Here is a 17,698-nt window from a genome sequence, read left to right as displayed (position 1 = left end):
CAGCGGTGACGCACGAGCTCCGGCTGACGCGGCTCCGCATGCCAGTGAGAGTAGCCGCAGCGGGGACGCACGACGCCGGCCTGACCACGGCCTCCGCTGCCAGTGAGAGTAGCCGCAGCGGTGACGCACGAGCTCCGGCTGACACGGCTCCGCCTGCCCGTGAGTGGTAGCCGCAGCGGTGACGGCACGGGCTTCTTGCTGACACGGCTTCCGCTGCCAGTGAGTGTAAGCCGCAGCCCGGTGATGTACGAGCTCCGCTGACAACGGCTCCGCTGCTTTGGAAAAGTAAATCAACTGAGAATGGCAGCAGTCGATATGGTGTTCATGGAATTCATATTCTCCACTTGGGCTTCCTCTGCCCGATGGCTGGTACTCAGAAACCTGTTATAGCATTCACTCAGAACCTCTCGACTGGCGGTCAGTCGGATCCAACCCAGCCCAGCTCAGCTGGATTTAGATCAGTGCAGTAGCACGGAAGTCTGGAGATATGTGGTCTGGGCTCAGAACCCGGACATTTCTGGCTTCCGGCACGTGGCCTGCGTCACACGTGGATTGAGTGTCGTCTGCAAAGAAGTCTCCGATTACTTCTGGCGTTTATAAAGCTCCATTGGGGAGCGGCTTTTCTTTCGCGCGCCGGACGAGTAGGGCGAGACCTCCTCCTGCCGCCGGTATGTGTTGTCCAGCTGCTCTACGAGAACCACGAAACAGAAACTAGTGACGAGCTTGCGTTGTTAGAAATGTTACGTATGCAGTGTGACGCATTGAGGCCAAGCCGAGACAGTCCAGGTCGTGTCAATCATTCACACCTGGACGAATGGTAGGGGAATTATTGCTCTCTAGAGTGATGAGTTTTTTACGGAAATAGTCAACATCATGTTTTGAATCATATTTTATGTAAATGTGTTGTATATAGACAGTACATATGGGACAAAGCGTTGTAGTGTCCGCCCATTATGTGCAAGCAACCTCCGCAACACAACGGAAAAAGTCAGACGACGCATTGTGGTTGATGACTCGCATGTTGGAGACCGCTGCTGTGAAGAATCTGCGCTTAGGCTTTTCCTTCAACTGAAGCACAGGAAACATCAATTGAATGCTAAAGCTTGCGAATACCTGATATTCAAAGTGCGTCCTCTTCTTGTGGCGAATGTTAACCGTGCTGTCAATGGTACGCCTGCAGCCCCAACTCATCGTCAACCATACTTCCATGACAGGCCATGTGTTCATCATGCGCTGTTGTCTGCCGCCAGATGGCTTCCGGTCGTGCCCCCGACACTGCCGAGAGCCAGCCGCTCTTCGGCGCCGTCACCTCCGGCGACATGGACCTGACCGACATGTCCTTCAACGAGTTCTTCAGCTTCACCGATGACGTACGTCGGGTGCAGTGCGGGCTCAAGTCACTTGTAAGATGGGCCGAACGCTCACGGCGTGACTAGTATAGCTAACTATAGAGAAGCAGGCTGGCAGGGTTGCACCGGGCTGGGTCGCCCCCATCCAGTGTGACCCTGCGCGGCCGCGTGTGGTCCGGCGGGCGGCGCGCGGGAGGTCAGGTCGTCACGGGTGGCGCGGGCCGGCCCACACCGAACCCTCCGTCCCCGCGCGGTCCGGCGCGGGCCGCCAGGGCGCCCCGAAGACGTCAGGAAAGGGAAGCGAACTCGCGTAAGGGAGGGGGACGGTTAGAGCCTTGTTCGTCTTGTCTTCCGTCGGGAGCGTGCCGGAGACGTTGTCGCCTTCGCGGGAGTAGCGGGATGCTCCTGGCATTACACACCGCGCAGTGTCAACAACACCGCAGGCGCGGTGTACACCCGCCCTGATGCACGTTCACCCCGGGCTGATGTACCGCACCACAGCGCGCTCCAGCCCACCGCGCGTGGAGGAGACGGTGCGATTGTCAACTATGTAGCCGAGGAGGTGCCCGACGTGACCCCGCGTGCTGGTGTGACCGGCCAGGTCGGCGAGACGCTGGACCGCGAGATGCACCACTCGCTGTTCGGCGACAGCGGCCTGGGCATGGACCTGGGCTCGCTGATGGGGCCGCCGGCCGACCAGCTGCTGCCCGACATCGCCACGCAGCTGTTCGACGACGTGGCCGGCCAGGAGACGCTGCCGGACGGCGGTGAGTACCGGGCGGGCGGGCCGGGCGCGTGCTGCGTGACGTCGGCGTGGCTTGTTTGACGGGTGATCCCGTCATGAGGGCAGCACGTCGGCAGATGGCTGGCCGCGAACTCGAAAGGAGCTCGTGAGGTTTGTATGTTGCCAGCCTGATTATTTGGTCTACGTCAAGACATATTGCGATTTCCGAGCGGCTTTCGGGAAGTGTGGAGTGTTATTGGAAAGGAAGATGACATGCTGCAAGTTCACAGAGGTCTATCGATCGTAAATTATACTGCGTGCTCAAAAATGGAACGGGAACGTTGCGGTTAAATATTTCCGTCTATGACCGTAATTTATCCTAGAGAAAAAAGCGGTGACTGCGCCCCAGCCATAGCTCATGAAGGGGTTGACTTAAGGGGAATGTTTCACATTTTGAGATATTGAAGCAAACATGAGATATGACGAAACAAGTTCATTTATAGCTATTGGTATGCTTTCGAAGTGTAACAGACTACTCTAGACAGCGAAATTCTCTCAAGTAAATGTGCCCAATGCATTTGTCCGTCCCGGTGACTCAGTTGGTTAGAGCGCCTGCCTTCCGATCCACCCGCCCGTGGCGGGGTGGTTTCGAGTCGCTTTAGGGCGCTCGCTATTCGCCCTTGACAGGTGTGGCCTGCGGTCGGTGGCAGCGGTCACGCTGAAGGTCATTTGACGTTAGAGGGCAGGACGGATCGTGCCGAGCATTGCGGCAGGTTAAGCTTTCGTCACCAAATTCTGCCGTTGACATGGAATTGCGCGATCGGGTGGTAGAGGTCAGGGTTCACACAACAAGAACTGCTTAGCGTGAGCTCTGATCCCAGAAATCCATCCATTCAAAGGGCTCGGACCAAACCTTTAAAAGAAGCGTCTGGGTTTGATTACATCATCGTACCTTGCACAGCATTGATTGAAAGGTAATTGGCGGCCTTTATATCTGGAAATCGCGCTCACGAACGCCAAATATAAACGCCTCAACAATTAGATTCTGGGCCTTGATCGCCGCATGACTTATGTAATAGAAGGATTTAAATGACGTTGTTATGATGTCATGAATGCCAGGGTGATTTTGAAATGCTCTACCCGATATGCCTCTCCCAATTTTCACGGGTCCCTAGCTCAGAAACTAGAGGGACTTATGTCGTAGGAAGGGCAGGACTGTGAACAGCACCAAAAAGGTCTTCAAGATGGCTATTTCAATTCAAACCTCATGTAGATGTGGAACACTCCCTTCAAGGTTAAGATGCTACGGGTGGATTACCATCTAGACTATCAGCACAGACAAGAGGGCTAGTAAAGCGAGCCAATATGGAATGCTGAAAGCGCTTTTAGCTGTTAATTGACAGCTGTTTGTATGCTTACTTTTCTTATAGCATTTTCATATATTGTGACAGCCAAGTGCTCTGAAAAAGCATGACTGCAATCAATTCCTTCAATCAGTGCAGTAAATGTGGTGAACGCCGACCCATGCGTAACGCGGATGCATTTCGGAGCTTTTCTACGTCCTCGAAAATTTTCAAACGCTTCTTGTCTGTCCCAATGTAGAGTGAAGTGATCACCCGGTATGTGCTGTTCGTCACACCTCCGTCCCCGACGACATGTGATTTCAATGTTGGGTGATTCCTGTTCTGCGTCGTAGATAGGTAGATCCGCCGAGAATCCCTGTATGATACGGGTTTGGAGTTGGAATGCTGCGGGACCGGCATTCCCGGCCTGTCACGGGCACGGCTTTTGAACACTAGAGGCAGATACCACTCTGGATGCATACTAACGTCGCCTGATTGGAGTGCGTTGCTTGCTCGTGGCTGGTCGTCGAGTCCGTTGGCATTGGTGAAACGGCATGCCGTAGAACTAACGTGTCCGACGATGGGGTGCGCTGTGTTGCAGGCATCATGGCTCAGTCGCGGGAGGACTTGTTGGCGTTTTTCGAGGAACACTTGGAGCCAGTCATTGAGTCGCTGAGCTGTCCAGTGAGCCCGGCAGTGCCGTCCGATCCACTGCCGCAGCCGCAGCCGCAGTCGCAGCCGCAGCCGCAGCCACAGCCGCAGCCGCGCCCGCCGCAGCCGCGGACGGTGCGGACGGCGCGCGCCGGCCAGTCGCTGCTGAAGCCCAGCGTGACAGCCGGCCTGCGACTGAAAGCGCAGAGCCGGCGGCGCGCCCAAGTCGTGGCCTCGGCGCCGGTCAGCCGGCGCGCCTCGCCGCCCGGATCGCGGCCGCAGACGCCGGCGGACTCGGCGGCGCGGCGGCGCACCCGGCCGGACGGCCGCGCTCTGGAGCCGGGCCGGCCGGCCGGCGAGACGGTCGACGGCGACTCACTGCCGGCGCTGATCGCGTCGCTGCGCCAGCGCGCCACCGACCAGACCGACCCCAAGCTGAAGCGACTGCTCACCAAGAAGGCGCGGGAGGCGCGCGGCCCGCTGCGCGCCGAGCAGCCGGCCCGCGCACGACGGCGGCCTGCCGACGGGCGCTGCCGTCGCCACCGCCGCCGTCACCACTGCCGCCGCCGCCATCGCTGCCGCCACCGCCGCCGCCGCCGACACGGCGCCGTCGGTCAGCAGCCCGTGCAGCGAGACGGAGAGCGTGGGCTCGGGCCGGTCGGCCGTGCAGCCGGAAGCGGTGTCGCAGCTGCGCAGTGAGTACCGGGGCGACGGGGCGGGATGCGCCAGGTGAGAGGGGACCGGCACTGCAGGCCGTCGGGCGGCCCGGGCTGCACGCCGCCACCGCCGCTCCCCGCTGACCGCGGCGCCGCGCTGTTTCAGGTCGCTGCGAGGTGCTGGTGAAGCACGTGCGCCGCTCGTCGCAGTCCGCCGTCCCCGACCCGCTGCCGCCCGTTGTCGAGGTGGGCGACGACGCTGTGATCTGTGGCCGCTATCGATGCGCGCTGGGGTCCGTGGGGACTGAAGGGAGGGAGGAGGTCCGGTGTAGGGTGTGGACTGCGGCATGTGCGAGCTGCCGGTTGTGTGCCGCCCTCGGTGTGGCTGTCGGCCATGACCTGCGTGCTCAAGCCGGACGCAGATTGCGGTGTGCGGCAGGCGCAGTCCGCAGGTCAAACGAAAGGCGGCCCACAACCCCCACCAGCCGCCGTCGACAGTCCACGGTCCACGTCTGGCACGCTCGGAGCTGTCTGCAGCTGTGGAGGTCGTGATCCAATATGAGGTGTCTGTGTCTGGATTTGTTTAAATTGCTAAACCTTTCACTGGCTTAACGTTAGCAACGCACTCCCCAAGGCCAGTGACTGTAGAGGCCGAGCGGCGTTAGCGTCGGTTATACCCGCCGGCGTTGAGCACACGACCGTGCATTGCTAGTCTGGCTCAAAGGCGCGACTGACAATCCCAGGAGGTAGAGACGTGGCGTGCAAAGACCCGCCTGATGACTGGTGTCACCAGCCCTGGTGCCCGATGATGGGTCCTGATGAATCGGGGCACTCGTGGTCCCAGCTGGTGCCGCCAGCCTCCCTCCCAGTGGCCGGCGCCGCGCAGACACAAGCCCCCGGTTAATACCTGTGTTGGCGGTCCAGTGCTTTCCACGCGTGTGCGTGCGTGGGTGCCCCGTGTGCGCGCGTACATGTCACGTGCTTGCGCCCCGCAAAATGACGGAAGTATCGGAAACGGTGACATAAAGGCGCATTGTCGTTCAGCCCTCATATGCAGTGCAATTTGATTGCGTTGGCTTTCGCCGTAACCGAAGTGCCACCGTCCCCCTGGAGTGAATGGAAATGCGCGTACGTCGTGCTGATCCAACCATCCATTGTGAAAGTTGTATGTGAATCAGCGACTGAACTGAAACGAAATAATAATGACGCATGCGCCGAAGGCATCCATTGTACAGAGCTCCCATCTGGCGGGCCGCTCGCACGTATTCCGAACATTCGGCGCTTCGCTCGTCCGAACCTCTGGGACGCAGTGACGCCGCGACACAGGACCGAGCGAGTCGAGGCGAAGCGAGGTGGCGGCGCCGCGAAGCGGACCATGGACCGAGCGCGCAGCGGCAGAACGAGAGCTGGGGCGAGCCGGCCCGATGTCGGCGGCTGCAGCGCACTTCTTAAGTCAACCGTGTCTGTATGTCGCGTATTGTTCATGTCCAGCTATTGAGCGCGACTGGGCGCCTCGTCTCAACATGGCTCGGTGCTCTGCAGGGGGGCTCTCCGCTGCGCCAGGCGCTCTGGGACCACAGCTACTGCTCGCGCGGCAACTCCGGCGCCTCGTCGCCGGCGCCCGAGGCCGAGCTGGTGTGCAAGGTGCCGAGCTACCTAGAGCAGTGCGCGCCGAACTCGCCACCGGCGCTGCTGCAGAAGGTGCCGCCGTACGTGCAGGGCGTGCCGCCGGCGTCCGCCGCCGGCGGCGCGCCGTTCCGCAAGAAGCTCAGTCTGAGCGAGTACCGGCAGCGACGCAGCGCGCTGAGCAGCCGCGGCGGCTCGCCGACGGCGCCGTCATCGCCGCCGGTGCCGCCGCCGCCGCCACCGCCGCCTCCGCCGGCGCCGCATGACGGGCCGGAGCCGGCCCCGGAGGCGCTGCCGGCCGGGCCCCCGGCGGCGGTGGCTGTTGAGAAGACGGAGCACGTGCGGCCGCGGCACAGCAGCCCGCCCAGGGGCTATCGGCTGGACGCGCTGTCGTCGCGGCGCGAGTCGGACCGGTGAGGAGGCAGCAGCGGAGAGCGGGCACGTGTGGCGGGGTGGGACAGCGAGCACCTGCTGACGCCGCGTGGAGTAAGTGGGGTATATGGTGGATGAACGAATGTGAATAGTGCAGAGCACGGATTTGGGTGAAATTAGTCATGTTGGTAGATTGAACGTATTCGTTCATACTTGCGGGAGTGGGCTGCCATGAATGTGTCATCGTCTGGTTACACGATCTTTATCAAATTATAGACCGTCGGAGATATTTCGCTGACTACGACCTGCTGGTTGTTTAAAATCCCCCCCCCCCCCCCGAACCTTAGACACTCGTCTAACACCAAAGAACGAAACGGTGTTCAATAGCTATGGTGAGCCCTTTTCGGCGGCTGTTGAGCTGACGCACTCACGTGACTGGTGTCATCACGTGACTGGCCCGGCGTGTGACCTGACCTCGCTCGGCGGCAGCTCGCCGTCGCGCCGGTCGCGGCGGACGAACGGCTCCGGCCGCAGCACGGCCTCGTCGTCGGGCTCGTCGAGCAGCGCCAGCAGCCGCGACAGCTCGTCCAGCCGGTACCGCAGCCCGGACGATCCGATGCGCTACAGTCCCAGCGACTTCGACGGCCCCAGGTCAGATCTCAAGGCCATGGTTCCTTGTAGGTGAGATTGTAGAGCGCCAGACTGTGCTTGGGTCAACAAGACATGGGAGATACGGGATGTGTTCGATAGTGCCCTATCCAGCTCATCAATGCATCGGCATAGATAGTTTTGTAGATTTCAAAACAGCGAGCCATAGTAATGTTTGCCGTTTGATAACAAGCGTCGTGTTGTCATCACCATGTTGAGTTAGGTGGCGTGGGCTTGGCCGTAACGCCGCGGCCCAGCGCAGTGCACGTGCCGGTCGGTCGGTGGGACCCTGTACGGTCCGGTGCGACTCGTTGGTACGGCCGTGCGGCCGTGTGTCCGTTTGGACGCGCGCTGGCGTCTGTGCGCCACCATCAGCCGTCTCCGCCCGTGCTGCAGCCGGCAAGAGCAGGCGCCGCGCCCGGGCCGGCGGCGCAGCCTGTCGCGCAGCCGTTCGCCGCCGCGGCGCTCGCGCAGCTGGCGCTCGGACAGCCGGTCCCGGCGCGAGCAACGCGAGCAGCGCGAGCGCGAGCGGCGCCGCTGGGACGAGCAGCGGCGCCAGGAGCGCCGCCGCCAGGAGGAGCTGGTCAACCAGCGCGACGCCGTCGACCGCAAGGTGGTGTACGTGAACGGTCTGTCGCCCAGCGTCACGCACGACGAGCTCAGGAAGATGTTCGGCTGCTTCGGCGTCATCACCAAGATCAGGATCAAGGAGAGGTAGGGCGCCGGCGGGCGAAATGTGCTACGCCTACTTCACACGTGCACGCGAATATGTCCGGGTACTAGGGTTCAGCGGCATTGCCATGATTTGCATAAGGAGGTAGGGAGGCCACCCCTGCAAATGTGTGGTATTCATGTGCAAAGACTGGCATACAGAATGAACGTCTAGCAAAGAGAAAGACGCCGTTTGGATCGGGGGCGTATGCCGAAAATTGCACAACAGATTGCTGACAAAAATATGCGGTGGGTCTGCCATATTTTCGAAGGGTCTGGCCTACAAAAATTCACTACACGGTTCTGTCACGTGAAAACATAGACTTCCAGTTCCGCAGTGCCCGCTCGCGTGGCGGTACCTGTTCGGGCAGTCGCGGGTGCGTGCCGGTACACTGACCTGGCCTCCGGAGGGCGCTCCGGCCCTCGCTTCTGAGGTCATCTGCAGGCCGGGCGTCGAGCGGAGCTCACCAGCGAACGTGACCTCTCACCCTCGCTCTGGAATGACCTCTGACCCCTGCCTCTGACGTGACGTGCGGGCCGGGCGCCGGGTGGGACTCGCCAGCTGTCAGGACTTTGACATTCGCTCCCGACGTGACCTGCAAGCCGGGCGCAGGGTGGGACCCGCTAGCTGTCGTGACCTTTGACCTTCGCTCCCGACGTGACCTGCGCGCCGGGCGCAGGGTGGAGCTCGCCAGCTGACGTGACCTCTGACCCCAGGGACCCGGCCATCGACCTGTACCGCGAGCAGCGCGACGGCTGCTACGCGTTCATCACGTACGTCTCGCACAGCGCGGCGGTGGCGGCGCAGGCCAACGGCAGCGCGCGCTATCCCCAGCTGGAGGTGAAGTTCGGTGGCCGGCGCGAGTTCTGCCTGGACCAGTACGCCGATCAGGGTACGCAGCTGCCGGCGCGCGCCTCGCGAGGCACGGGGGTGGTTGTGTGAGGGGGGGGGGAGAAGGGAGGCCGTGGTTGTTTGTTATGGAGTCCTCGATTTGCTGAGGTGGGGTTGCTTATTACTCTGACTCATGAATTCGTTTTACTTCATGTAGTGTTCATTATCTTGTTTCCTTCAAATAAAGATTAGAGTCGTTTCCAGGACTGCAGAAAGGTCATGCCATTTTCGGGCTTCGGAGTCATCCGGTGTTACTTTATTCCGCACTGATGTCGTGTAACCCACTATCAATGGTTCAGGCAGTTGCTCACTGCCGTCACTGATATGTGTGTGTATATCAGCGTCGTTACGCTGGTGATTATCTCGCCGCCGTTACCACAGTTAACGCTGCAACATTTTTTGCACGTAACTTGGACGTGTGTGCTGTTCATACGCGTTTGGATTATATACGGTTTGGGTTCGGTAGGAGCAGAGCAGCTAGAAGCAGCGCTAGACGCGCAGGGGACGGCGTATACTCGTGAAATGTGGTCATTAGTACCTGCGGTGTATAAATGAATCACCGGACTGCACCACACGAGCATCCCTCAGTGATAGTGGAACGCTGAGCTTTGTTCTCGAATGCTCTCAAGGGGGATTTGCGAATCGGATCTTTGCTGGGCGCAGTTTGCTGCAAAGACACTTCACAACTCCAGCAAACCAATCCTAATAGCGGTTGACTTACCATTTGGCAGTATCTAACGAGCCCAACAGCTGAGCGCCGCGTGCGGGACACGAGACCACACGGTCTGCCGGCCGGCCGGTCAGCAGCCTGCGCCCTACCAATCCAGCCACGGTCACGGCCTGTTAACGGACGGCTAACAGAATCTCCGGCGGTATTCGCAATGCTGGCATTGCGTCGCGATATGGAATGGTTATGTTAAGTGTCGGGCCGTGGGATGGACGAGGCCAGGCTGCCGCTGACGCCGCCGCTGCCCTCGCAGACGCCGACCTGAACAACCCGGCCTACTACGGCATGAAGGGCGGCGGGGACAGCGCGCTCGACTTCGACACGCTCCTGCAGATGGAGATGCAGCGGGTGAAGAAGACCGGCCACCCGCACAACACGGTGGCGTGAGCGCGTGCAATGTAGCTAGCCTGGCCGAGCGCGTAGTGTCGTGTGTGACCGCCGGCGGGAGCGGGCGTACAGCGGGCGCCGGCGCCCACCCTGTGATAACGCGAGACCGCTTTTCGATACTGGTTTTACTCGGTTCTGTGATGAGAAGCGGCGGGGCCGAGCTCAGCTCAGCTTAGCTTAGCTTAGCTTAGCTCAGCTCAGCTCAGCTCAGCTCAGCTCAGCTCGGCTTAGCTAAGCTTAGCTCAGCTCAGCTCAGCTCAGCTCAGCCTTTGTACCACTTTTGACAATGCTGGATGTGACATGACACGCGCGCCGCGTGAGCTCGCTGTGTCGGGCTGCTGGCGGCGGCCTCGTCCGGCGTGGTCGCTGGACCGTGCGCCGGCCGGCGGGGCCTTTCGCCGGCGCGGAGCGGCGCCGCCCGCCAGCGGCCCGGCCCCGTCGCCGCCGGCGGTAGTCTGCGTGGGTGTAGCGAGCTCAGGTGTGCCAGGTTGGGTGGAGCGGTCTGCAAGCCGCCCGTGCGCTCCTATCGACTGGTGTTTTGTACCAGGAGGGTTATAATACACGTCTGGAACAGGCGAAGTGTTTCTGTGTGCCTGGTGAACTTGGCTGTTAAAATAATTAGACTAGAGTTGTGCAGGAGTGGACTGGGGAAGGGAGTGCCATGCTTATTTAGGTGGAAATTTAGCTATTGACAAACGCTCCCAAGTGTACGTGATTCAAACCATCTGTCCAGTTAAATTAATCCTGGGGGGGGGAGGGGGCATGCTTTCCGCCGGACCGCTTCCGCGCAGTTGTTCCCATAGACTCCGTGCACGTCTTCAAAACCTAGAAATATTTGCTCATTTAGATTCAACTTAGCTTTGCCGGTAACGTTCAAGGGATTTGCACAATATGTTTCGGAACAGCTTGTGTTGGTAACAAAACATACATCAGACATTGCAATAGCTTATTCGACAGAACTATGTTGCTCAAATTGTTACGATTCAACGACGGTTACATATCGTGCAATGTTGAACTCAAACACAATGGTGTTTACATTTTGCAGAATAGCGCGCTGCTGTGCGTAATGTGTTGTTCGTGGACGTGCACAGATATGACTCCTTTTTAGCCATTTTCGCCACTCCCTTTCTGTTCCCCCGATTGCATTAGAAGACCCGTGCCCTCGGCAAATCAGCGTTTGGCGTGCCGCTTCATTAGTCCCTAATTGAGATAGATGCGAAACAAATGTTTGACGTGTTGCCTGTTATCAGAGGAAGTCATTGGTAGCCGACTAGAAGGCATTACAAGTTTTACAAGATTTGAGCGTGACTAACAGCCACACTTGAGCTTGACGTTACGCTGTGCAACCTTCACCCCCTACCGCTTATTGCACCTCAATTTAGTTCCATCAAAACGCCCCTCCTTTCTCACGCATACCATAATATCTGAACGGTCTTGAGGCCACAGGTCGAGGAGATCTTGCACAAGGCTTCGAGTAGGTGAAGCTAAACGGACTATGTATGGCTTCAGCCGCCCGGCCGACCGTGCCACGCACGCTTCTGATCTTTGCTATAAAGATCAAAAGTGTGGATGTGGACGCCACAAATAAAATGGTAGTCTCGCCGCGAAGTTTTCGGCAACTTTTTCAGAGTACTTCAATGCAGGCTGATTGACCGGGCGACGTAATCCTGTGGCCCTGACTATCACCGCTATGTTACATTTCTGCTTGATTAACTGGGACACGTGAATATCGCAAAAAATAACACATTGGATTCAAATCATGCCAAAGTCTCGACGACTCGACGACGCCAGGCACCTGCTTATGTTTGCCACCTGAAAATTATTTCAATTGTTATTAAAAACTGTCTTATGCTGATATCCACAGGTCCGCCAGTTCATCAACAAGTTATTTGCCACCCAGTGTGTATAATACTAGCATCGCTTTCACGGCCTACATCTTTGTAAAGCCCCATGTGTGACCAGTCCAAGAGCCGCCAAACGTTTCGTGTGAACGGAACTCGCAAGATCTTGCTCGTGTCTGCCCCGTGGCTCAATAGGTCGGAGCGCCTGCGCCCCCCCCCCCCCCCCCTCTACCTTACCCACTCGGGGTGCGTTGGACGGGTCGCTGCGACGCTCGCCATTTGCCCCTGACTGGGATTATCATCACCTTTATCTTCATAACTGTGGGCGGATAACAAAACATGAAAGGGCTTGGTGCGAAGCATATACACGTCATATCTTAGAGGCCGCTGCCAACAGCTTCCAACAGCAGCGACAGCACCACGCACTCGCTCTCTATAGCAAAACACGCCCGCCCCGACACCACGGGCCCAGCGCAAAAGTGTAGTTCCAGCAGTGGCCGCCAGGCAGACGCAAGACAATACCCAGCCCGAACCGTATAACCCACGGCCATGGGCAGCGTCCGCTCAGGGTTAGATGATGTCGGAGGGCGCGGTAGTGACGTGCCGAGCATTGTGGCCCCGTTACATTTTCACCACGAAATTCTGCCGATGAACTGAAATTTCACCACGGGAAGCTGGCGTTAGGGCTCACGTAACAGGCCCTGTTTAACGTGAGCCCTCATGAACACCCACCCAATACAAATGTTAGGACTGCGGAGCTTAAAACTACCGCGAAGTAGGCTCACAGAAGATGACGATTGTGTTACTACAGCAATGAACGCGACTAAATCATGGACCTGTTGGAGAATAGAACAAAAATGACAGAAAAATGTTCTAAATGAAACAGAAGTGCATCGCACAGAACGCCACAGTGTGTCACGTTTATTCTTGAGAGTATCATTCCACTGTGACTTCCAGACCTCTCGCCCACGATGGTGCATGGTATACGCCGTTGAGGCGGGGGTACGATCATGGGTCGAGAATGTTGTCTGGCGGGCTGTTCCCTTACTTGTTTATTGCAGAGTGGTACTACTTGTGATTAAATCCTTGAGATGACGCAAAAATCCGACCTTGAAAGGTACGTGCCTATTTCCGTGAAATCCAACCAAGTGAAAATGCCCATCACCCACTATAGCTTAAAAGCAATATATATATATATATATATATATATATATATATATATATATATATATATATATATATACATATATAGCACTTCTTCCTCTTCACATCGACATTCATTTCCAAACATCAATTCTCTGGCACACAGATTGATTTCCAATGTTTTGTCGAAGGCGTTCGAGGCACCCTTAAGGATGGAAGATCCATGTGAAACCTTTTCCACGGGTTTTAATCTTCAGGGCCCGGGGTATTTTGGCATCCAGTCACAAATCTGGTGCTGGGGCCTCAGCCTGCAGTCGGTCAGAAAACACTGCTACCATTCCAGAACCATGTATTTTCCAATTGGACAGTCAACACTGGATGAGACAGCTTCGTTCAGTCGCGGCGCAGTGGGAACATTTCTTCCTTGATGCCGTCCTTGGTGATCACCTGGATGGCCACGGAGTCGCCGGTGTAGATGTCCCGCTCGCAGGCCGACGTGAACACGTCTTTGATGATGCTCACCGTCTTCGGTATGGTGAGGGCCTCGGGCGTCACGTTCTCCTGGTTCTTGTAGTTGATCTGGTTGTCCAGAAGCGGTTGGATAAGGGCCCCTGTCGAAATAAGCTTTGTGATGCAACCACAAGGGCACATGGCGTATCATCGGACCTGGTGAGTTTAAAGGGAAAGTGATTATCCTGGTCATTCTAATGTAGAAACAACTAAAATGACACATGACATACAAAACAATTCATGTCCAGTAACAACCCTAAAGATACCTCCGATTGTCTGATGAGTTGGAAATGTGACCTTGTATAAAATAACTGACTCACATGATAAATTAACCCACCGAGTTAAGCCAGATGAGGCATTATGTCAAACAATACAATGCCAGAGGAAACTTTAAAGTGCCTACTCCATGGGCACATGCAGAATGGCAAGGACTAATACTGGCAACCGCCCTCTTGGCCAGCCCTGGCATCAAAATAATATTGCTTTCAGAATGTGTTCCACTAATCACCGGACATTTCATGAAAATTCAGTAAACTACCTGGAAAGGTTAAGAAATCACTCCATAAACAGAGAGGATAGAGTAGGATTTCAAGTCCAAGTTAAAAGGACACCTAATGTTCGCAAAATATGAACCCATCTAAAGCATGTAATGAGAGATCATCTGTAAAACCAGTCAGCCACAACCAGGGTCACATATGTGGAAGGTACAAGAGGATTAGTAATACAAACATATAAGTGTGAAGAATCCAGCACTGACCTCCGGATCCTCCGGTGTAACATTTGCCCGGGTCGTGATGCCCAACTGGGTCATAGTGATACACTATGCCCTTTCCATTTTCATCAAGACCAGCAAGCACATTGGACACGTAGTACGGGAAAAACCTCTTGTGGTAGAGCATGGTGGACAGCATCTGAGCAACAGCCCCAGTGGACATTGGCTTGTTGTGCTCATGCTTGTACATCTGCATTCTTGCCTCCAGAACCTTAGTCATTGTGAGCACATCACACCAGCAGCCAGTACTTCCCAGAATGGTGCTGTCAGAGAGTTTGAAGGTCTTCTTCTGCTCCCTGGTGTAAATACTGTACCCAGAGCTCAGACGGGTGTCTGATGCCACCACCACAAAGTCATCTCCAGCGATGGCTACTACTGTTCCGCCATTGTCAGCATATGGATAGAAATGGTGCTGTTTTGCTCCACCAGCAGCATCCAAAGCTGCAGGCTGCATTGTCCTTAGAGACATACCTTGCTTGGCTTGGCTGCTTTAAATATCTGGAACAGAATTGGTTAATGTGATCATTGTTTACAATCAATGTAACACTGTTTTCAGTACCCTAAGCATCCTTGATACCATTATAGATCATAGAAACAATCATCTTTTAATGCAATGAAATAAAGGCAAAACTTTGATCCAAACTTTTGCCTTTGTCCTGCAGATCCTAGTCAATGATTGATATCTGACAATGAAAGCAAGTAACTTTGACAACTTGAAGGCACATTTTGCCATTGAGAATCCTCCCAAAACAGATGCTGGTGGCATCTCATTGAAAACAGATTATGAACAATTAATTCAGCACTTAACTGCACATGTAATTTTACTGCCCACTAAATATGGCATTAATGCATGAGAAATAATCAGATTGTAGTGTGTGCATATGTGTATTGAGCTTGATGTGCAATACTGTTAATAAATACAATTTCAAAGAATTAAGGTACAACTGGAACATAAAACTGCAGCACACTTCAATTTTTGACTAGTCACAAATCCCTAAAAAACTGGTATTTCAAACAAAAAATATGGCTACCATTTCTAAGTTCTTTAGCTTCAAAAGGTGCAAAAAGCACACATTTAATTTTTCCAAAAGCACATCCATCACAGCTGCAAGTTTCTAAGCGCAAACATGTTTATCTTGCTAAGACCAGACACATCTGCTTAGCAGTGCATGTTGTCCACTAGATATTGCTTTCTTGGAATTTCAGTTAAGTTCTCTGCTGACTTGTGATAGATGAAATTAGGGCAAACATATTTTATGCAACTGTGTGTTGAGGGAGAGAAGCAGTGCAGCCAACTCAAAATTTAAACCTTATCTACACATGCCATTTTTGCAGTAGTGTGACCACCTTTGTATCCACTTTCTTATTCCAGTGGCCTCTCCTACCATGGCCAGCAGTGACCAACTCCAGCCTATATAAATGTATATGTGTAGTCAGTGGAGTCAAATCCACCCCAACTTTGGTGTGATAGTAACCACACCAAACTTTGAGCACAAATATTTTGAACTCAATCTTGGCTTAGCCATATGATATCATGGGGGCATTTCAACATTCAGCTGTTGAGGCTTTAGGGTGTCGCCTGCTTCTCACCCTGGCAGGAAGGGCAGGCACTGTGGTAAATTAAACAGTGTACCTCTGGTTTCACAGATACATGGTTCAACCACCATAGACTACACTGGCACTCTCTCCATTTAGGCCATCTGAGATTCACTGATTCAAAGATAGAAAATGGGCACTGTGATATCCATAGCATAAGTGTGTAGAGCATAATACATTGCACAAAGATTCAAATGTGGATGTAGGTATGCCAAACACAGGTGTACCTAACTTTCAAAATGCTTTGTCACTGGAGCATACCGACGTGGCCACCACACACCCGATTCAAACCCTCCTAACTCATTTACCAAATGACTTTAAGCAACCCTCAGCGCCCTTCATGTTTACCTATTTCACTGCATCGTTATTTTAGGGTCTTACCTGCACCAATGAACCCCAAAATCCCGGAAAACACACTCTCAGAGGGCCTTGCGCACTCACACAACCATCCGGATCGACCATATACCAGTTTCGCCTCTCACATTCTCATTTGTCGACGAGTGACCCGGCGAAAAGCGGGGTATAGAATGGTAGCCCGTATCCCGTATAGCGGAATATGCTGAAAATCTCGAGAAGTCAGAGAATATTCGTTTGCTGTAGCGAGAACGACTCTTAGTGGGCGGCGGCCGGCAAGGGTAGTACGCAGCCGGGACCAGGGTTGGGGCTACCCGGTCACCCGCGAGACGCCGGTCCCATGGGTAACGCAACATGTGGCCGTCCCTACGCACCCAAATTGATGACAATCCTAGTGAAAGAGCGGTGATTTTCTTGCTACGCGCCTGATAGACAATCGTAATATTATGGATATGGAATCATCGCGCTCAGCCGTGCCTGGCCTCGGGCACGGCCGCCAGCTCGGTCGGTTCAGAGGACAGGAAACGGCCACCAGCTCGGTCGGTTCAGCGAACGGGAAACGGCTGTTACCACGAATGTACGACCCTGTAGATGTGTTGTAGTATTGGTAACCGCATTTAGAGGCGACATACGTTTATTATATGTCTCAAAAGGCATTTCCCTCATGCGGTTTCATGGAACGCTGGCAGCCGTTCAGCGTATGGAGCGCATGACATACAGCGTACGGGAATGCGGCAATACAATACTCCCTCAAAGAGTGAGGCCGTGCGTGCGTGATAACAACGCACCTGGACTATCTCACGACATCCAAAAATCTGGCCCGCCTGCTGGCACTTAGTTTTGCCTGATATGACTCCCGCATATATTCATAAATAGTGGGTGGTCCCTGAACGTGATGAGTAAAATACGGTGACGTTATGCACCTATTTGAAGGCTAACTCGGCGGATGGGACCGTCCACATATGAAAGCGCAGCGTCAGGACTATCGCACGACATCGGTGTATCGAGGCTGGAGGCTCATTTATGAAGCTGCCGAAAATTACCGTGCCTGTTCATTACAGGCGGTTGCCTGTTGCAACAGTCCTGGTATGTCTCCCTCCTGACGTGTTATTCAAATTCCCGGGCCGGAAGTGGTGCACGAATTACGCTTGCGTTTTAAAAATGCTTGAAATACTCCAATTATTAACAACAGGCGACGGCGGCTGGACAAACCATTTAGGTGTCCTGTGATGGCTCAGGGCCAGTGCCATCGACAGGCATGGTCCTCGTGTCCGACGCCGCTTGTAAGTCTCTAAAACGCCATGTCATTCTGTGCATCGCTTACAAAGCGACCGCCTGTTTTCAACGGTGCAGCATGAGGGGTTCACACGGAGCTCATAGGCGCCATCGGGGACGA

General features: G+C 55.1%; 3 protein-coding genes across 3 annotated transcripts in view; 2 read left to right on the top strand and 1 right to left on the bottom strand.

The window, feature by feature from the left end:
* Positions 1-6,766, top strand: part of LOC119090127 (uncharacterized) — a 10,647-nt gene extending 3,881 nt beyond the window's left edge. Inside the window, exons 2-6 of the mRNA XM_037212922.1 lie at positions 1,251-1,370; positions 1,951-2,116; positions 4,890-4,969; positions 6,266-6,504; positions 6,706-6,766. Of these exons, the coding sequence (XP_037068817.1) occupies positions 1,251-1,370; positions 1,951-2,116; positions 4,890-4,969; positions 6,266-6,504; positions 6,706-6,766 (666 nt within the window). The remainder of the gene's footprint in view (positions 1-1,250; positions 1,371-1,950; positions 2,117-4,889; positions 4,970-6,265; positions 6,505-6,705) is intronic.
* Positions 6,767-7,893: 1,127 nt separating this feature from the next.
* LOC119089710 (uncharacterized) lies at positions 7,894-10,437 on the top strand. Its single transcript, XM_037212522.1, has 3 exons — positions 7,894-8,083; positions 8,798-8,973; positions 9,953-10,437. The coding sequence occupies exons 1-3, from the start codon at positions 8,037-8,039 to the stop codon at positions 10,084-10,086; spliced, it is 357 nt and encodes a 118-aa protein (XP_037068417.1). The 5' UTR covers positions 7,894-8,036; the 3' UTR covers positions 10,087-10,437.
* Positions 10,438-13,402: 2,965 nt separating this feature from the next.
* Positions 13,403-16,396, bottom strand: LOC119089709 (proteasome subunit beta type-1-B-like). The gene is made up of 3 exons (XM_037212521.1): positions 16,330-16,396; positions 14,338-14,850; positions 13,403-13,681 (listed from the first exon to the last, which is right to left on the bottom strand). The coding sequence occupies exons 2-3, from the start codon at positions 14,819-14,821 to the stop codon at positions 13,464-13,466; spliced, it is 702 nt and encodes a 233-aa protein (XP_037068416.1). The 5' UTR covers positions 14,822-14,850; positions 16,330-16,396; the 3' UTR covers positions 13,403-13,463.
* Positions 16,397-17,698: the final 1,302 nt, after the last annotated feature.

This window comes from Pollicipes pollicipes, unplaced genomic scaffold (assembly GCF_011947565.3).
Source record: "Pollicipes pollicipes isolate AB1234 unplaced genomic scaffold, Ppol_2.1 Scaffold_3087;HRSCAF=3621_pilon_pilon_pilon, whole genome shotgun sequence".
Lineage (NCBI taxonomy): Eukaryota > Metazoa > Arthropoda > Thecostraca > Pollicipedomorpha > Pollicipedidae > Pollicipes > Pollicipes pollicipes.
The sequence above is the reverse complement of the archived record's forward strand: the minus strand, read 5'-3'. Positions and strand labels throughout refer to the sequence as shown.

Excerpts from the sequence above, each read along its gene's own strand:
- LOC119089710 (XM_037212522.1), top strand. The coding sequence starts at position 8,037 with ATGTTCGGCTGCTTCGGCGTCATCACCAAGATCAGGATCAAGGAGAG. Across the intron at positions 8,084-8,797 it reads AAGATCAGGATCAAGGAGAG|GGACCCGGCCATCGACCTGT; the intron begins GTAGGGCGCCGG and ends CTCTGACCCCAG. Across the intron at positions 8,974-9,952 it reads GGACCAGTACGCCGATCAGG|ACGCCGACCTGAACAACCCG; the intron begins GTACGCAGCTGC and ends CTGCCCTCGCAG.
- LOC119089709 (XM_037212521.1), bottom strand. The coding sequence starts at position 14,821 with ATGTCTCTAAGGACAATGCAGCCTGCAGCTTTGGATGCTGCTGGTGGA. Across the intron at positions 13,682-14,337 it reads TTACACCGGAGGATCCGGAG|GGGCCCTTATCCAACCGCTT; the intron begins GTCAGTGCTGGA and ends TTATTTCGACAG.